The 21,057-nt window shown below is 39.3% G+C and overlaps 1 protein-coding gene across 3 annotated transcripts; it reads right to left on the bottom strand.

Annotated features, from left to right (window-relative positions):
- Positions 1 to 16: 16 nt before the first annotated feature.
- Positions 17 to 20,568, bottom strand: rfx3 (regulatory factor X, 3 (influences HLA class II expression)). 3 transcript variants are annotated; one of them, XM_032569469.1, is made up of 17 exons: positions 20,423 to 20,568; positions 14,046 to 14,161; positions 13,865 to 13,953; positions 12,030 to 12,288; positions 10,330 to 10,404; positions 9,875 to 10,056; positions 9,652 to 9,771; positions 9,445 to 9,569; positions 8,926 to 9,041; positions 8,343 to 8,458; positions 8,077 to 8,231; positions 7,897 to 7,994; positions 7,649 to 7,798; positions 7,360 to 7,568; positions 7,119 to 7,272; positions 6,933 to 6,975; positions 17 to 6,154 (listed from the first exon to the last, which is right to left on the bottom strand). In XM_032569469.1, exons 2-17 carry the CDS (start codon positions 14,154 to 14,156, stop codon positions 5,874 to 5,876), a joined length of 2,283 nt encoding a protein of 760 aa, XP_032425360.1. In that variant the 5' UTR covers positions 14,157 to 14,161; positions 20,423 to 20,568; the 3' UTR covers positions 17 to 5,873. The 3 variants fall into 3 exon arrangements, with proteins under 3 accessions (XP_032425360.1, XP_032425362.1, XP_032425361.1); XM_032569471.1 differs by having other exon boundaries at positions 12,030 to 12,285; XM_032569470.1 differs by lacking the exon at positions 20,423 to 20,568 and adding an exon at positions 16,608 to 17,382.
- Positions 20,569 to 21,057: the final 489 nt, after the last annotated feature.

Here is a 21,057-nt window from a genome sequence, read left to right as displayed (position 1 = left end):
GAGACGGGACAATGGGTGAACAAGAAAACGTTTATTTACTGCAAAGACAAATCACAAATTTTTAAGGAAACCAACACTAAGAAGCTAGCCTGAGCTGAGATCTGAAATATTCAGAAAACAAAACTACGTGTCTTAATAGTTTCTATCATCATTAATACGACACACTAAATGATAACGTCCTTGTAAATATAAAAGTCCCCCAATCGTCCTCGTTTTTTTCTGTAAAATACACAACACGCGTTGGTTCGCTTGCCAATTTGAGAATATACATGTATGAAGCAAACTCAACACAGAAAAAGAAAGTCACGTGAAGTTTGTATATATTATATCAGGTACTGTTACATTATCCAAAAAGGGTGAGAAAGTAATCACAAAAAGCACTAAAGTCAACATATCCGATAAAATATTCACTAAATAAACAAATAATTAGGAAACAAATAAATAGAACTTCTCTTTTTAGTTTGATATACACATTTTGGTGAATTAAAAGGCTTCTCCAAATGCCGCCGCTTGATGCTTGTCCCAGCATCGAGCAGCGTGCTACAGATGGCCACGACTCACCAGACTGTCAAATGGCACCTAACGAATCTCAAAAACAGGTCACAGCATTCAGAAAATATCATTGGACAAAGAAGAAATCACAATCAGAAGAAAACATGTCTCAGAGGAGGGTTTTTTTTTTCCTTTTTTTTTTTTTTGTACTAAACGGAAACTCTCCTGGTGCTTTTAACACTTCTATACATCAACAAAGTTTGTAGGTTCATAATGTTTCTGCAGTCTTTTTTTAATTGGCAGCCCCTGTCCAGTGTGATGACTGCTGTTTAGACCAAGTCTGGCCAACCTTGGACGCAGTGGCCAACGAGGCCATCTGCTGCAGCTGGGGCGAAATGAAAGGCACCGGAGTTTTCTGTGGTTCAGTGAAGCTGTTATTTCGTTTATGTGGAGGAGATTCTACCGGATTTCTTTTCAAGCGTAGGGATTTGGAACCGGATTGTTTTTCCTAACGACAAATCAAACACTATACCACTGGCAGCAATAACATCAGGCAGGTTTCAGTTCAAGAACGATACAGGTGCATTTTTAACAAATGAAGATGAAAAACAAAAATTTATTTAAGCATAAACACATAATGATGCATTGTATTTCCATTAACTTCGGTGATATCTTACAGCCAAAGAAAACACAAAATTCGGTTTCTCTGAAATTTGAAATAGTACATAAGATCAATTGTTTTAAGAAAGAATTTTAAATACAGAAACGTTAAACTATGGTTTCCAAAATCATGGTGAAGACCACATGAAGAATCTGGCTTTTTCTGAGTGGAGTAACTAAGCTAAGTGGAAAAGTTAAGTGGAAGAAAAAAGTGTAAGGTACACAACAGGCTACAACTCACATTCCTAAGCCATTAGTGGTCCAAAGCCCTCTTTTATCAAAGGAAATATGTAAACTTTAAATGTCACTTTGAAATTGAAGTTCAGCGTAAAGTTTCCAGTGATTATTTGAGGAGCCATGTCCTCTGCTAATGTGTTATATTTTGTTTAGTCCAAAGTCAAAGAGCCTAATTGAGATACAGAGTCCATTTTCCAGGAGAATTTTGTTTCTGTCCACACTGCCAAACATTTTAACACCTGCTTTAATGGGCATGGTGTCGCTGCCCTCGATTGGTCAGCAAACGGACCTGGCCTGGACCCCACAGAGAATCTAGGGAGGATTTCTGAGAAATTAGCATTTTTCTGTTTTTAGCCGTAAGATAAAACATGAAAATTAACAGAAATAAATGCTTGGAATATCTCAGTGTTTGATGAATCTATGAGTTTTAATTTTTGCATTTAGCAAATAAAAAACACATTTTTCAATAATTTTCACTTTTTTTTTTTAGATGCACCTGTAATCTGATTGAAAATGAAAAAGGGGTGGAGACGGTTAGATTGGTGAGAACAGCATATCCAGCAGCTGAGCTCCACCAGAAAGCACTTCAAATTTAAAGAACACACAACTGAGATCGAAACAAAACAAACAAACACCGTTCAGGCACTAAATATAAAAATCACGATCCACATTGTTTGGTAAAAATATATGACAAGGAAGCTGAGATTAATTCAAGAACAGCAAAAGAAGAACTGTAACCATGTCAGAGACAAAAGAAGGTTTTTATAACTTAAACCAATATTGAGGGCCTTTTTAAAAGTTTTAAATAGAGTAGTATTCTTTAATTCAGTAAGTTGAGAGAATGTGGAGATTAAACATTACAGTTTTTAATTTTCTCATCTTTTAAGCCAGTCTCCAGTTATTGCCTGAACTTGAACAGTTATTTAAAGAGTAAAGTGGGTACAAAAAGGTTAGAAAGAAAGAAAAAAAAAGGCCTTCAAAGCATAGTTCATTTGTCTTTTCGAGACTTTTAACAATCCCCAACAAATAAAACTAAAAAGCCAGATCTAAGTGTGGACAGTTTCTAGATCTGGTCAAATATTTCAAGACAGCGCGATCGGAGTGAGAACCTGGCTTCCTTTTCAAAACTCCCCCAACAAACAAAAACACTGTCGAGTCCGCTGACTCGCTAATGTAAATCACACAATGTATTTGCACTTTCCCACCCTATTCAATGTTGAGGCCCATCTAAGTTGCACAAGAACAAAAAAAAAAAGTCAAGCCACCTGTGCACTGTTAGCAAGACAAAGGTTTGTAATTACAGCAAATACAGTGCTATTCCCCCTTTTCTTTAACACAAATATTCAGCCTACAGAGAATACAAAGAATAAAACAAAACAACCAACTTTCTGCTCTTTCTGTACAGTAGGTTTGCACTTTGCAGTGGGATAATTTCTGATTTATCGTCAGATGCCATTACATTGTACTCATAAGCACTTTAAACAGAAATGCAATAAATATCAATAAATAAACATTTTGTGGAGAAATGTTACAGACAACCATTTAGAAAACGGCAAAAATGTGTTTAGCAACAAAACAAAAATTCCACATAGAGGTTAATCTCAATATTCCCCACAACGTAGAAGGTAGAACAGTTCAAGTATAGTTGTAGTCTAAAGATTCAAAGGTCACAATACAATGCCTGGCAAAAGTATTTATGCCTCTTACACCAATTCCACATTTTGTCGCATTACAAACACAAACTTCTTCATATGTATTTGGAATTTTATGTAATCCACTAAAACAAAGAGGTGCATAACTGAAGTAGGAAGAAAATGATAAAACGACCCACAAGAATGTGTGTATTCACCCCGATTCCCCTCAATGATATCCTGCAGCTGATACGCGAGTTTGTTTAAACACGAACTCTGGTCCAGTTGTGTAGATGTGGCGGTTTGTTTATGGTGTGAATGGGATTTGACACAGCTACCATCTTTTGGCTGCAACATTGAGCCAAACGCCTTCTCATAGTCAGGTTTACATTATGGGACGCTGCAGAGTAAACAAACTAAAACAAAACCCGCGAGTCTTTTTTGTAAAGCATAAAGCCGCCATGCAACATTCAAAATCATTCTGCATACTGTTCAGATAATTCTTGCATGAAATAGTAGCCAGAAACACACTAATGATTTTTACCAGCTCACAACACAGTGACTGCTTCTTGTATTTGCATTTAGGTTAAACACTTACAACCAATATACAGACTGAATGTAGGTTTAGAGCTTTTTTTTCCTCTAAAAGTTAAACTCATCAAGTGATTTGGACCAAAGTAAACGAGCTACAGGTGTGAAAACACCTGAAAAGAAGAATGGGCCAAAAATCCAGTCTTAAGATTGTCAGAGCTGGTAGAATAAAACCCAATAGATATGCAGCTCTAAATGCAGCAAAAAATAAAAAAAAAATAAAAAAATCAGCTTGATAACAATGCTGGCCACACTTATCAGATCTGTAAACTTCACCCCATCTACAATTATGCACCAATTTAGGTTTTGGAGGTCTCCAAACAGAAAACAAAGTGAAGTTTGTCGTATTAAGGTTTCAAAATCTGAAAGGAGGCGAGAATATTTTTGCAAGGCGCTGTAGTTCCCACGCTGTTCATATTTCACAGTCAATGAAGTAATTACAGATGAGCTACCAAAAGAAACATTCACGTCTTAACAATCGGATCAAACACGTAAAAAGCAACAAATATATGTAGTGTATCATCATTTTATATACTATACATATATATATATATATATATATCTATATATATATATTTATATCTCTGAATATTAGAAAATATCTACTTTTGGTCCACTGTACAAAGATGGTCTCTAAACAGGGAACAAAGGGTTAAACATTTTATGGGCTAAAAACTGAAATCAAAGTACATCAGAGGTGAGAGAAAAGCAATGCAGGTTTTCTCTTCGTGTTGAGATTTGTGCAGTACAGTGGTGTGTGTGCATTAAGGTTTGGTGACTGTGCTGCACGCATCAAAGGGTTGGCACCACCGGTTTGAGGTAGGGTGACTGATGGATGTGTTCCCAACACATACACACACGCAAGCACACGAGATGAAGGACATATGAGCACATAAAAAGCACAGCGCAGACCCAAGAAAAAGTCAAAGACACACACCCACGCAGACACACGCTCACTTCATCCGATGACAAAGGCTAAATGCGAGAATAGGCCTCGAGAAGGCAGAGCGAGGGCAGGACAAGGCTAAAACTGTGACTGTGACTCAGATAGGTTCAGAAGTAAAAAAAAAAAAAAAAACCCAACAACAACAAAGAACTGATGAGCCAGCCCAAATCCAGCCACGAGTCACCAGAAACCAAATCTGCGGCTGGGCAACCTCAGTCAGGACTATGCGGACGAGCTGCATTTAAGGATAAGGCACTATGATAAAGCCGAGGTACATTAAATCCCTGACATTCTATATAGATTTTTTTTTAGTTTTAGTTTTTTATTCTGCGTCGCAACATGGCACTGCGGGACAGGGAACAGCATCCGTGTGGCTTCGAGAGACTCACGCTTAGCCTCCTCTGTTGGTTGAATTTTTGGTCCACTGCAAACGTAAGGAATTTCATGAAGTGAGAAACTTGTAAAAGCAGGGGAAAATGGCTGCCAAGAGTCTTTCAAGATCACGTCACGTAAACCACATTACGAAGCATCTAAAAGGCAAGCACTATGCACGTGGTGCATAAAAAAAGCTCCCCCCGCCCATTTCATCCCGAATCTCATCTGTATACACAAAAGCAGCAGTACAGGTTTTTTTTTTCTTCTAATATCACTAAAAGATGCAAGTGTTTTTGTGCAAGTGGCTACCATATAACTGTCAAACCGACGTTTCCCCATCATTTCTAGAATCCACAAACTGACCCTTTGTTGTCTAGCTACATACAATACTCAGAAACGTCTCGCTCAATCGGAAGTCTATCAGCGTGTAGACAGAAATCAGAAAAGACAAAGAAATTCCATGAAAAACAAACCACAATGATAGCACCATGAGTTTGGAGTAGTGTCGATCGAAAAGAACAGCAAAACTATGTACAACAGGTGGAGATTTTGAGTGATTCAATGCATTTTGCTCTACTGGGACTAGTGACATGGATTTGAGCTCTGAGACATCAGCAGTTTGAAGGAATAAAACCAGTCTGTGTGGACAGACAGAAGCATTAAGTCAAGTCTGAAGAGGAAACATTTAACGGCGCACTCGAGTCCCTTTTCCTCCAGGTCCCTTCCACAGACTGAACAAGGCGACTACACATCCAGAATCCAAACAGACAAGGACAGAGCACATCCTGGCTGGAGTGTCACTCCTCCACCCACTACGCGGGGTAGACCGCAAACAGAGACAACGCATGTAAAGAGATGCAGACATCTAGACGTAAAGGGAGAGATGTGGAAAGTGAGACGGTAAAACTAGGCAGACAAGGTGAAGCTGTGCCCTTTGACCCTCAAACGGAGGCATACGTGTTGCCTGTGGTGCTGCAGTGGCGGATGGTGGGAGTCCCAGCAGAGGGCGTTAAGATGTGTTCGGTGTGGTCCTGCAGGGGCTGCTGCAGCGAGTGGAGGACACTGTGCTGGACGACACCCACCACAGGGTGGGACCCGTCCTCCAGCGCCCCGACCTGGATCACTTGGATTACCTCGTGCTCCGGCTTCTCGCGCTTGGCGAGAGGTTCTCCGGAGTCCTCTGTGTCCTCTTCCAAGTCACTGTCCATCCCGCTAGTTTCATCTGGACAGGGCAAAGTAGCACAAAGAGAAAAAAAAAAAAGTCCTTCAGCCTAATACTCAGCGTTGTGTTCTTGGATCTAATACTTCAAACAAGGTTTACAGAAAACATTAAAACCCCTGCTGCAGCTGTCTGATTGAGTTTTATGGAGAACGGTGCAATAATCAATGTGACTAAAGATAAACACATGGATGAGTTTCTCAAGATCTTCCTGGGAAATGAATCCTTTCTTCAGAAAGAAATCTTCTTCAGATAACAGAAGACTGACTTTGTAATTGGCTTTATGTGTCTTTGAATGTTCAGTGCAGAGTCCATCACTACACCCAAATTTTCACAAGTTTTTAGCTCTAAAACCTGAGGCAGCGTACTGAAAAACATGTCTGGTTTGCTAAATATGTTTATGTAGATGAGGTTTCTGTCTGGAAAAGTCTGTCATTTTAAAATGGGAAACACGTAGGAATCTAATTTCTGCACGTCTTACTACATTTTGCTTGTTTCAAAATGCAAGTCCTTGGACAATGCATATTGTCCAAGGACTTCAAAAGTAACATTATTTTGGTCTATATATCTCATTCTAATATTCACAGCTTGCCTTTCTGTTTATTATACTTGTGCATTCTCTGTATTCTTTTTCTCTTAGCCTTGAATTTCTTGTTTTAACATAATTAGCTGAATTAAATCTGTGTGGTCAAGTCTTCAGACATCTTTTGGTTAACAATAAGCAAAGTATACGATAAAGTGGAGCCTATTGTTTTGTGCTTTCTAGTTATTTTTGGCTTACCTTTATCAATGCTAGCAAGGGATAAGGTGTGGAGGTTGTCAAACTGAAATAAGAGAGTGATAAATAGAGCAGATATTAGTGCTTGGTAAAGATGTATCCAAAACAGATATTTAATATCAGGAATGGTAGATTAATAGACAGATTCCTAGGAGAGAGAATAGAATAGAGCAGACGCTGCAGCTGTACCTCGCCCATGACTCCTATGGGCGTTTCTCCAGTAGCCTGAGCCACCCGGTGTTCCACAAGGTAGAACATGTATTCGTCATACAGGAGGCGAATCAGGTGGAAGGAACCAAAACTGGCAGCACTACGCAGGGTCAGGTCTCTGATCACCATAGAACTACACACAAAAAAGAAAACACCTTAAGGCTTTCGTCTCAATGCTGTAAAACCTGAATGAGACTGAATGTTTGAGGCCTTTCCAGACCTGTAGAAGGACCACTTCAGCAGGAATTGTCGAGCTGCCCTGGGGAAGCTGGGCCGGTGCTCGTAAGGCTTGAGCACCTGGGTGACCACGTTGTCCAGCCAGGCTGCCCACTGCTCCAAAGAGCTCTGCTGCTGCAGGGTGGCCTTGAAGTCCTGCTCCAAGTGCTGGACCACGCCCTCCTCGCACTGGCACACCCAGGACGCCTGCTCCTGTACGGCAGCAGGAGGAACAAACCGGGGGATTAGAAAAGACACGTGTGATGGAGACGAGCACTCTGAACTGCTCAGACCTGTACGTTGGCAAAGTCAACGCGGTTGAGATCACTCAGCATCTGGTTGATTTGGGATGTGTTCTGCAACACAGCACGTGCCGCCTGAGCCAGGTGGTTCAACGATGTATATCTGCGCAACGTTTGCGCAAAGGCACTAACAGCGGCAATCTGTGACATGAATGCACACAGAAGCTCGGGTTATGGACAAATAATAACTTCAAGTATAAATTTAACAAATTTACTATAAATATTACAGCAAAGTGCACCTTGGTCTGGATCATTCTCTGTGGAATGGCATTCATGGCATTACTAAGCCAACCTTCCAGGCTTTTGGCAAAGTTGCGAATGGCTTGAGTCAAGGCACCTGGGAGCAAAGGAACCGCAATAGTTACTACCTGACAAGCTTCATCAGGCAAATCTGAGAGGTGTCTGTGACTGTGGCTCACTGGGAATGGGTCTCAGGACATCAGGAATCAGGATCTCCACAAGGGCCTGGTACATTAAATGGTCACAGGTGCTCATCCACTTAAGAACGGCCTCGTTCCTGCACAGCGCCAAAAGCTGTGCTCGAGGGAGCCGAACTTCGATCTCGCTTATGCTGCTGCAGACGGAGCAAACCTCAGTTACAAGTCATTCCTCTAAAACAATCTGATTAACCTTGAATAAATGCAAACCTATGCAGCAAGGCATGTCTCAAAGAGCCAGTCCCCACCTGTTTTCTGTTATGGTGGCGCCCTCTACTGTGTCAGGAGGAGAATAACGCCAGAACGTCTGCCACAGCTTCTCAATTAGACTGAACTGGAGGTTGACAACAACATCCAAGATAGCCTGAAACACATCAAGAAAAATAAATTCTAACTGCAATTTTTTTTTATTAAAAACTTTATAGTTTAAGAATACAAAAACTTTTAAATGTCTTCATATTAGTACTTTTTCAGCTAAATGGGATGAACATCAAGGGAGTACTGACAAAACATCAAACTATACAGAAAACACTAAGCTAGAAATGTCTACAAACTAAACTTTTTTATCTAATTAGTCAATTGTTTAAAAAAAGTTTGATATTTTTAGTATTAACTGCTTTTGCTATTAAGGTTAACTTTATGATAGAAACCAAACTTAAAGCAAGGACAACAAAATAAAAAAAATAATCCCTGAAAATAATTTAAATGATTCTACTAAAGCAAGATTATTAAAATGAATAAGCCAGACCTGTTCATGAGTTGCTCATCTTTAAGAAAAGTTCCTAGATTTGCTACCCTTTCACAGAAAACAAAGACTCTCCTTTGTCTAACCTCACAGTGCTCTCTGTAAAGGGACTGTAGAGCTTTCACATCCTCTGAACTGATGTTCTCCATATTGCTCTGTCCCAGGTCCAGCTCTATAAAGTCAGGGAGTGCCCGCGATGCATCTGTTGGGAAAATAAAAATTGTATAAGCACTACTTGACTCAAAATGAGCCGGAGTCACAATATCTGTGAAAAAAACCTAAGAAAAAGTTCACCCTCGCTGCTTCTGTTAAATGTTTGGCCCTCTATGCAACCACTAACTCTTATAAATTATGGCCCTGGCCCAGTCAAAGCTCAGATATTTATACCATTTTAAACATTGCAAATTACGTTTCGCTTTGTTTACGATGACTGATGTCATAAAAGGTATGTGACAAACTAATTTCCCTCTTGGGGAAAGTAAAGTATCTAATCCAATTTAATGCAATTAGACAAACCATTTTTGTTCCTATGACTGATGATCATAATTATCTTAAAAAAAACAAAAAACAATTCAGCGATTTAGCTTAGTTGAAAAGCTGCTGACCTAGAAACTGCTGGTGGTGCTGGCTCTGTGCAATGACTGTCTGCTCTGCCGCTCCAGGATGGTGCTGCCCCCCACTTGTGTAATTGTCTCCGGAGCCACTGTCAAACTTCTGCACTGGCTTGAACCTGAAACCACATGGTAAACCTTATTATCTCTAACCTCTATGATTTGTATCACAGCAGGTGCTGCAGGACGAATGTGTTCTACCTCTGTTTCTGCTGAACAGGTTGCTGCCTGAGCGCCATGTACTGCATGTCTTCTTGAAGTCTGTTGAGCGGTGAGTCTGGTTTCACTCGTATACCGTAGTAATGGTATTTTGAGTTCCCTCTGCAAAAACAAAACCAAAAGGAGTAGATGTACAGCAAAGGATTTAAAATGAGCTTGAAAAGACACAAACTTAAATATTAAATTGAGACAAAAAAGAGCCAACCTTGTCCCGAGGCGCCTCGTACGGAGTCCCATGAAGATGGAGCGAATGAGTTTGCCAAAAGATGCTGCATTTACAGGGTCTAGTTTCTGCTCCTGGCAGTGCCGCAAGTAATGATTGTAGAGGGTGGACCGTGGTAGACTAACTCCCTCTGCTGTCTCGTAGTTGTCCAGCAGCCATTGGAGCTACAAGAGGGAAAGATGTACCTTTTAACTCACCTTTGTATACCACTTAACAAAAAAACTTCTGGTTTCATTCTGTAAACTTGATGCTGCTCCTTGGCAGCTTTGCAAAAGCTTCTATTGCAGCCATGTTTTTGAAAAGCAACACTAACATAAACCTGCGAGCACCACAACACACGTGGATCTACAAAGAGGAGAAAAGGGCAAAACAGCGAAAGAGGGAGACTTGCAAAAGTTCAGGTTAGGGGAGAGCGTGCGTTTAGGAAAGCAACTTACATGGCTGTTGAGCAGCGAGCTTCTCTGACTGGATAAACCCTCAGATTTTTGGAGCGTCTCAATCGCCATTTCAATCTGATAAACCACGAAGCACAGGACAACAAAATGTAAGAGGGGGAGGAAATCAAAACTGAAGCAAGAAAACTAAAGAGCTCATTCAAACCTTACTGGCATTACGCAAAAAAAATAAATAAAGAAAGTCTAGTAAAGGTCCCAAAGCAAGCACCACTAATCCCAAGCAGAGCAGGAATACTTGACACTTGAAGAACATTTTTTCCTACGTAACAAAATATAAACAAAACAGCTAGAGGGTTTGTCAAAAGAAAGTACAGCGACTTTCAAATCTAGAGATTATGAATCAAGTCATAAAAATGATCTGGTCTTGACGGATTCTAAAAGTATGCAAGTCTAACCAAATGTGTTCAAAACACATAAAACACCCCAAATCCTCAAAGCAAAAACAAAGACAGTAAAAAACAAAGACAAAATTGTCCATGCTGCTCCATCGGACTTAGAAGAAAAAGTAATAAGCTAGTTGTTGCAAAGCGATTGCACTTGTAAAAATAATCAGTAAACCTGACCCATCTAATGCTGGTGTATTAAGTTTGTGCTTCCACAATGCCAGGAAGAAAATAGATCAGCAATAATCAGCAATCAATTGTTGCTGTCAATCAATTACTGCCATGTATGTACCATCAACTTCGATGTACTTCTTTCCACTCACAAGGCATTCTCACCTTTGTTTTGCTTAATAAATGATAAAAAGCTTGAAATCTGTTGCGAGTATATCACATTTCAAGTTAGATCTTTAGTCATTTTAGAACCTGTTAAAAGACTAGATCAGTTTTATCCTGTCCTGATGCATAAAAAAAACACTTCAAAATATGTACCATCCTTTTAAAATGCTTAAACAAAAGATTCATCAAGCACACACACACACAGTTCGTTTGCAAAATCCTGTAGTCTGTGATCCCTCAGCCGTTGCACTTAAGAGTGTCTCAGTCGTAAAAAGAAAAATCTGCTGAAATCAGTCTGCTAGAGTAAACACCAAGTCTTTTCACTCCAATCAGAACTGTGAAAATAGTGTAATGTGTCCCCAGGTTTAGATTATTATTTTTTGTTTTGAGCAAATCAAGGTGATTCTGAACAACACTACATAAGTGGTGCTGAAACTTCAGTCATCCAAATTACGCTCAAATTAATATCAGAGCATAGCCGTTGTGTTGAGTATCTGAACAGAACATTAATTAGGAGTGTTTGCATCTGAAGACTGATTCTCTCATCATTCTGCCACTCATCTTTCATGTCACAGCACCTTATTTACTATTTACTCCCCCACCCCTCCAAACAGCTCAAATTAAAAATAAACATAAAGCTTTTAGGAAAATGTCTACAGTAGTTAGTATCAGTCAGATGCAGCCTTTGTAGTTTACTGAATACATGAGCACACAAGTTTTAATGTGAAGGGCCATTTCCAAGACTGTTAAACTATTCTGGATTAGAAAACAAACACTAATGCAGAATAATGGAAACGACGTCTAAACTGAAGAGGGCAGAAAGGTTTTATTGATTTATTTTAATTCAAGGAAGATGTGAAAGTTGCTGTAAAGACATAACTATTTAGAAGTAAAACACACATACACAACCAAGCACACAAATGTTTAAGTTGTTTAAGTTCCTCCAGGTGCCGTGTCACTTACAGTGGCTGGAGAGGCTCGTGCTGTCTGGGTGGCAGGATGGGGTCCAGCGTTGTCCATCAGGTAGGCCCCAGAACTGCTGCTGATTACCTGACCCCCTGCCATGCCCATGCTCATCCCTCCAGTGCTCCCCCCTCCGTTGTTGGTCAGGCCATGAGACGTCACCACAGTGGACACCTGCGATGAGCTGCCCTGTGTGTCAAAGTAGCTCCCTCCACTGTTCTGGCTGTAGAGCTGCGGCTCTGAATACGTGTAGGTTCTTCTGTTCAGAACAGAAGTCGATAGTCAGACAAATACATCGTTATGATGACCATTCAAAGAACATCAATGCTGTTAGGAAATTATAGGCTTTTCAGAAATGATAAACACAACTTCAGTGGGTTCATATCCTGGTTATTGACCATTTATCTGCTAATGTCCCTCTTTCTTCGCATAGATGTACTGACTGAGTCACATAAAAGGTCAGCGTGTATAATATGCATTTATGCACATTTGGGCATTGGCTAAAAATGTCATCACCCTTATTGTATTGGATTATGCTTTGGTTGCAGCAAACAAAGCATTGGCAAGGGAAGCAGAATAAAAAGGTAATTTATTTTTCAAAATTAAACTTTAAATTACTGTCTCTTAAGTACTCGTACCTTTTGAACCTTAGCTCAGTTTATCAAGTTTCAGCCACCATAAATCTTAATATATTTTGGTTTGATTTTATGTAACAAACCAACACCAATAATTAAAATGGCTTTTAAGCATGGTTTTTTAATTATAATTGATTATATTTATATTCAGTCCATCTGAGTCAACACTTTATAGATCCACCTCTGGCTGTTGATGTCTAAACAAACATCTCAAGCTCAGTCTAATTGAATAGAGAGCATCAGTGAACAGAAGAAAAGAAGCATCCATTAAACATGGTTTCCATGTGCATGAGGGGAAAAAAACAGTTAATGTTTTACAAAAAACATAACTTTTCGATGTGGACAGGACAAAAGCTGTCCACATGCTTTTCTTTAAAACAGTTTAATTGTGGGGATTGTGTCCTTAGAATGACCAAACAATAAAATTCCATATGCAGTCCAAAAATCTGACCAGAGCACATGTTTGCTGTTTCTCCATGATTTTTTTTACAGTCCCTTCCCTGAGGTTTTTCTAAAACAATTGGGCAGAAAATAAATGCATGCCACATTTCTTTTTATTTGATTTTAAAAAATTCTCCAATTTTTGTAAGACAGTAACATTGTTTTAAACAACCAACTTTTGAAAAAACTTGTTCAGATGTTCACATATTTTCTCCATGAATGCAGATCTCTAAAAAGCTACAGTAGACAGAATCTCTCAAAGGGGACGCAATATAAGGAGCGCATGCTTAAAGAACCTGTATTATGTTCACATTAGTTTGCTGCTCGCCCATCACCCACCAACTCCCCTTACATAAATGTTTCAATGGGTAGCAGAAGTCTGTCTGTCCGTGTTTGTGCATACACTGATGTGAGTGTTTATCACAGTAGGAAAAACACAGATTGGGCTTGTTTGTCGATTATGTGTGTAACCTTGTTTTTCAGACCCAGGGGAGCCTTTTATAGAATCGCCACTTCAAAAAAACTGGCCTACTTGTGGTCATGTTCAAGGAACTGAATGCAAAAAGACATCTGACTGTACCCCTCAAGAAAGAAAAACCAGAAAGATGAGATAAACAAAGGACAACTCTGCTTGTCTGCAACGTCATGTGCTTGTGACATGAATGATCACTTGAAGAAATTCGACAGAAGGAAAAAGAGGGATTCAGGGCTGAATTTTGAAGATGCACAAGAGAAGAGCTGGGAAACACCTCAACTCACATGTTGCCGTTGGTGTAGACGCCACTATTTTCCTCCACATACTGCACCTGTGTTGGGTAAACATGCTGAACCTGTTGAACAGTCTGCGCCTGGCAAAATAAGGTGCAAAAGCTTGAAATTACTCAGCAAAATTTTGCTAAAAAGCTGCAAACGTGCAGGTGGAAATTGAGCCAGGACGTACCTGCTGCTGCTGAACAGGCACCTGCTGGGTGGAGCCGGTAGGCTGGACAGGCACGGTGGTCTGGAGAGAGACAGTGGAGGTGGAGTCAGCGCCTGCTTCAGGGGTCTGCATGGCGCCTGAATGAAAAAGAAAACAGACCTTCTGTAGGGCTGATAATAACTCACACAACTGTTAACCTGCAAGCTTCACAGGTGAATCAACTTTACAGTGTTATAAAGACCGTATCATGACCTTAATGCAGTAAAAAGCTGATAACCAATAAGAACTTTTTTCTTTCTTTCACAAATACTTCTGCTTCTGGCTGCTTTTCAAATACGTCAATTTAAATGAAGCAGTTGAAAAGCAAGTCATTAAATCTGTGACAGCAATACCAAAGCAAATACAAACTCGACGCCTCATCGACTTCCGTGCGCCAAAAGTCAGACCTGTCAGGTGTTACATAAGAAAATATTTGTCCGCAAACGTAAGCAATTACCCATGTTTTAGTTTGCTCAGGACGGCCAAATGAGAATCTAATCTTGGGAGAACAGGAAACATGGAGTGTCACCATAAACCTCATCTGTTTTGTCCAAATCAATGCCAGTAAAAAAGCGGCTCGGGCCAACTGCACCTAAACACTTGTCTCTGCCCTGTGGTACGCAATGTTCTCAGGGACTCATGCATCACCGACACATGGTCTTGTCTCCACATTCGCAGCCATAAAACAAGTTAATATTTAACTAACTCTAAATAGATGCTGCTTCGCTTTCCTCTGCTGCGCCGCACTTTTACAGGCTCAACATCACTTCTGACTAAACATCGTGAACAAAAACTCTCAGAGATGTTTGTGTGTTCCAAATCTAAAAAAAAAAAAAAAACCAGCATGTCTGTGATATAATTACTTATCCTTGTTCAAGAGAACACATCTGCAGGGAAGGACAAGCGGACACACTTAAGGTTAACCCATGTCTGCGAGTTAATAATAGTGTGGCTACCATCACCCATTCCTTCCAGGGAAAGGCCATCTCCTCCCCATCACAGTTTCCATGAACAAGCCTCTCTTGGTTAATTAAGCTGGATCTCCTTAGAGCTCTAAATCACTCCTGGGACAGCTCGCCCCTTTCCATTACCTTCACTACTGCACCCATTTTTGCAGACTTTTACTTTGTTCATGTTGGGGCAGCAAAATCAAAACTAGTTGTGACCTGACAGCAAATGGATTTAAAAAAAGAAAGAAGTAAAAATAGGGGAAAATACTACTTTTTATAGATCAGTCATCAAGGCAACATCTTTGGAACAGTTTGAACCCTTTTGGGAAGTTATGTAGTGGGCAAAATCTACCTTCCTGTATCAAGGTATATGTAGGTTTTACACAGCAACAGTTTCAAAACTGCTAATATTTCTCTGTCAGACCATTTCAACGGTTTAAAGTCATTTTAACAGAATGCTAGTGAAAATAATGGAATGATTGCAGTTTTCTCTGGTTGCATGAAATGGCCCCACCTCCACCTATTGCTAGCTGGTCAGCTAGCTGAAAGAGGGCTTTTCACAATATTAGAAAGGAACAAGAAATTGCTATATTATCGTTGAATACTATGATGACTAATAACATTCTAATCACTTTTCCATCATAATGTCTATACCTCTCTTCTTGAGCTACAGTATTTTGGTCGCTAAGACATTTGTAAGGTGTGGGAACAAAAGGTGGTGAAAGCCCTTTCAACTGGCTAAATATTGGCAGAGTTTTAATGGATAGTTAAACATTGCGGCCAACCAAGTATTCCTTTGCAATATCAATACTAGAGCTCCACCACATTGAATTGCAACAATGTGTGCAAAAATGCATTTACACAAAGAATAATCTACATAATTCATTTTTGGCCAGTATAATGTCTTTCAACTTCCATGCAAATTCTGCAGGCAAAGAATGAATTTATCCTGTTGGATAATAAAGTCTGCAGAGTTGTGGCACCATTGTAATCTTTTAGTATATATATTTACATGAATACTTTTATTGTTACTTTAGTTATTTATTACTATCGAAGCCTTGCAACAAAATTTCTTCTAATTTGTACATTTTTAAAATGTACAATTGAATGACAATAAACTCTATCTATGTCTATGTCTATAAAGTTAAGTCAGGTAAACATGGGTTAATTAATCCTAATCTATATCATCAGAAAAATATTCAGCAAAAGTATTGCAGCTACTTTTCCTAATACGGTTAATAGTTCAGTATGCAAAGCACAGCAGCATGTTCAATTTATAAACCCATCTGTTGACAGCGTACACCTCCCAGCATGAACAAAACAAAATCCGATGAAGATCAGGGAGATATGCTTTATACAGACGTAGGAGTAATCTTGCTCTTCCTTTCTATGTCTATCAAAGAACCTGCAGGACATTTTTTCCTCTATCTTTTAGTCATAGTCATTGGGGCTAAAACACAAAAGACATAAAAAATGCAATTTGCAGTTCAGGCCTCAAAGAAAGCAAGAAATTGTTATCGGCTAGAAAAAAAAACTTGAAATGTGCATCTATAATTTATTATCTAAAGTTATCAGAGCTTGACAATCTCATTACCTGCCCATCCTTTCTGTTGCGGTAAAAAAAGGTATCAGACTTTTTTCTGCCGGGTGGAAGTTCATAAATAACTGTGACAATTCTCAAGTTTTGAGAAGACCCTCCTAGATCAATTTGATATCACTAAGAGATACGAAACATTTTTTTAAAAACTTTGTGCCACCCTTCAAACCTGAAACGCATAACCGCCAACATCTTAATACAAAGAAAAGAATCAAAGGGAGCAGAAAATTGGAATTATATTCCAGAGTGTAGTTTGAAATCTAAAGCACATGGCCCCAGCCGAGTCCATCTAATTGAGGAAAGGAGCCCCTACATCACAGCACACCCTTGTTGCCTCACCTCAACCCCCTTCACAAAGACATGCACACACACACCTCCTGCCACACCATTCAGGCACTCCCTTGTGGCCCACTTAAATGCCGTGCTCCACTGAGCAAGTGCAAGCCCTACAAAGACTCAGAGGAACAAAAGCCACCAAGGAGTGCAGCATTTTGCCCTGAGTTTCCTCCCTTCAATTTCTCCTGCTTACATCCCAGCCCCAAAAAAAAAAAAAAAAAAAAAAAAAAGAATCGTGAAGCACAAAAGGTTCACAGTCGCAGCTACCAGAAAATACAAAAGACTACAATTTGCCTAAGTAATGATCATGCATGACAAAGTTGGAGTGTAATGAGTAGCGCCAAAGACAGGCAAGTACGTGAACAAGACTAGGTGCATCAGAGATAGATTTTTCTTTTTTTTTCCCTCCAACTCACAGTGACTTGATCAGGTGTTTGTATAGCAGCAAAGCAGGTGGAGGGAGATGTAATTTGGAGCTGAAGAGGTGGAGGGTATGCAAAGGAGTGTTTGTTTTGATGGGGGTTTAAAATGACAAAGAAACCTGTAAGTGAGTTACAACGCAAGGTGCTCTAATGCTGATTTTAATGCAAGAAATTTTGCATCGGTATACGTCACAACGCAAGACAAATCTTACAGATTTAAATTAGACTGTGTGTGGAATAAAATGCAAAAAAAGAATTTATTATTACAAGTGGTAAGAAAGAAAAGACCTTTAAATAGATGCGTGCTCGTCACTGCAGGTTCTACAGATGGTTCATATAGATATTTTTTTTCCCCTTAAATGAACAATTTACATATCCATAAGGAAGGCTGTGGAAAACTACAAAAACAAACATGCAGCAAGGCCATGAAACTGGCTGGTGGAATAATTGAATTAATCAGGCCCTCTTTAAGTGATTGGAAATGCAACAGGATCCAGGCAGCAGGTGGCATGGTACTATTTCTGCCCTCCTGGACTACAGGTAAGTGGTAACATGATCTGATAACTGGAAGTTCCTAACATCCTGTTTTGTTTGTGTATGTGGTCCAGAGGGGCGGAGGGGTGACCCAATTTAGCTTTGATAGGTGTCAACAAATGAACATAATTTCCTTGGACATTTTGATTCAGTTATATATGGCTCCTGTGCCATTAGGTCCAACTAAACAGGTGTTTCTCCAACAATGAGCAGCAACACGACTCACACCTCAGATCATAACTACTTGTTCTTTGTTTACTGTTAAATAGCTCTTCTGTTCTGTTGAGGACAGATTAAGATAAATTGGGACGGTCTGGAGTCCCACACCAGTGGAGGTGCACCTGCTCTCTCTTTCCTTCCCCTCATCTTGCAGCACACACATAAACACACGCCCGCATGTGAGCACACGCACGCATACACACCTGTTTTCCTTCCTAATGGGAATCAGAGGGTTGAACAGGTGAACAATAGACCCAGTGGACCCAGGCAAGAGTAAATGTGATGCAACACTGAGAAACCTGCTCTAAAATAAGTCAATCAATCAATAAAGTATTGCTATTAAAATAATGAAATAAGAAAGAAAGAGAAACTGGATCAGAGTTTAACACTAAAAGTTAGGGAAACTTAAATAAAATGTATTATTCTGTTTCGAGAATAACAGAGACATCTTGCTCAAAAGGTGTTGAATTTTGATATTTATCATTCTAGGTCTACATATGTTCAGAGTTTTCAAACTAGGTCATAAATCACATTTACTTGCTTGAATTTAAAGATTTATCTATCTATCTATATCTATATCTATATATATATATATAATGTTTAGGGGGAAAATAGCCCTTGGATTTTGGGCTACTAGAAAGAGAAAATTAGCTTATTTAACAAAGTTTAGTTTGAGAACAGTAATTTTGACTTAAACCAGTTGTATGCAACACTTAAAACATTTTTTAATCTTTAAGTCAGACAAAAGGGAAAAACACATTTGTAAGAGTATAAAGTGGAGATGAACTGATCAAGCATTTCCTGTCGTATACTTGTTTCCTTTTTTTTTTTTCCTGTTCTGATCCACCGATTCAGATTTTGATCAGTTTAGATTTTTTTAAGGGTAATAGCACATAAAAGACCAAAAAAACAAAAGTGCTACAGATATTTTAATAGCGGTGGTCGTTTGAAATCCAACACAAAATGTGCTAATTATGAGATCCTTCCCTTTCTCAAAATATTTTCCATAACCTTGATTTGTGTTTTATTAAACACAAAAAATGGCATCCTGTATATCGTGTAGACTGATGTGTAATGAATGTATAAAAGAATAAAGAAATTGAATAAATACCATAAAAAAACAAATAAATCTGACTTTCTCTTCCTGATCACCAGTAAGAACTGGTGAAGGGAAAATTGGCCAATTCCAATTGACTGATTGGTGCATCTTTATTATTAAATGAACTAAACATGTATTTATGAAATTTTTATTTATCTTTTATATACATTTTGACAGGCTTAAATGTAACCTTAAAAAAACCTGGGATTTGTGGCAAGTCAGATTAATCTGGGACAAACTGATATAAGTGATAAGATGTTCCCCTCTCTTTTCAAAAGTGTAGGCTAATTTCCAAAATTGTAAATAAGTATGTATTTATAGACATATCAAGAAAATCCGCATTAATTCAAGTCATATTTTATGATAAACTGCAAGGCAATAATCACGTTAAACAGGCTATTTGTAATTTATGCAACTCGGGATAGATAAATTATTCTCTGAACGATAAATATGGACAAATGTGAATTAATTAGGGCTTATGTTCCATTGCACAACTTAGCCCTGTGTTATCACAAAGCTTATCACAGCCATCTGATTCCACAAAGAGGGCAGATGGAGAGCTAGCGAAGCTATCTTGGTGCCTAAGACAAAAGGGAAAGTAATGGCTTAGCTATTGTCAACCAGTTAGTCAGAGCAGGGTTAGCTCGCAGCACTTTCCCTTCTCTAATCGCCGTGGTGATTTCGCCCGGTTAACAAAACGCAAACCACTCGAAACTCCAACTTGCAATCTCACCGCCACATTAGCCCCCAAAATGGAATACCCAACAAGCATTGTGAGGAAGGCATCGCTGGCGTTAGCAGCCTAGCAACAACAGACACCTGCTCCTGCTCCAGCTGACCAGTTAGCATCATTCACTAGCCTGAGAAAGCTGCTACCACTCAGCATGGCAACTTCAAACGGGAATATACGCCTACAAAATACTCCTCTCTCTAACTACATGCTATATTAAAGCTCTCACATGTAGTTTCTGCTCTCCTACCACAGTAAGTATCTACAGGGAATCTTAGCAAGCAGGCTAACACGTTACAAAGAAACACCCTCGGCTAGCAAACTACCCCAGCTATTATCCAGCAGCAGACAAAACACAAACCAGAGGCGCTTCTAAATCTCCTTCAAAAAGCAGCGACGGGACAAACCAGTTGCGTTCTGGCTAACAGACACACAAGCAAACAAACAAACAAAAATTTAGTTTGAAGCAAACCTGAGCTGCGGACTGGTTGATGAAGATGAGGATGGTGGAGGAGGTGGTAATGATGGAGCGAGAGGTTGTTGTTGGTGGGTTACAGTCGCCAGGACTACGGGGACTATGGCGTTGCCTCACTGGGCAACAGTTGCTATAAAACTCATCGGCTGCGCGCAACCTTACCATGCAGGTGGGAGGGGATTTAGGCGCACACATAGGCTAAATATACCTATATATTCCTTCAAAGAAAGGTATTCCCTCAAAAATACAGATGTTTTCCTCTTCTGTACGAATATGTTTCAATGATTGAGAGGGTTTTGCCATTGAAACACGTTCAATATATTTTAAAACATGAAGAAACAAAATCAAAAATATGTGCATAAGAAATTTTTGGGTGGCATAAGATTTTTTTTGTTGTATTTTTTCCTACTCTGCCATGACTATGATTTGGCCTTTCTGATAAGGATTCATCGTTATTTTTGCTTTGTGCTCCAGCTAATTATGCTTATTATAATCAGAAATGGGTAGTATCTAGGTACATTTACTCAATTACATTTACTTGAGTAAATGTGTTTTATTGAACAAATTTACTCACATTTATTTGGGAAAGCACTTTTAGGAGAAGTTTTACTTCACCGTACTATTTTTGCTTT

Source organism: Xiphophorus hellerii, chromosome 8, assembly GCF_003331165.1.
Source record: "Xiphophorus hellerii strain 12219 chromosome 8, Xiphophorus_hellerii-4.1, whole genome shotgun sequence".
In the NCBI taxonomy this organism is placed as follows: domain Eukaryota; kingdom Metazoa; phylum Chordata; class Actinopteri; order Cyprinodontiformes; family Poeciliidae; genus Xiphophorus; species Xiphophorus hellerii.
Note: the sequence above shows the minus strand (reverse complement) of the source record. Positions and strands in the feature narration are given on the sequence as shown.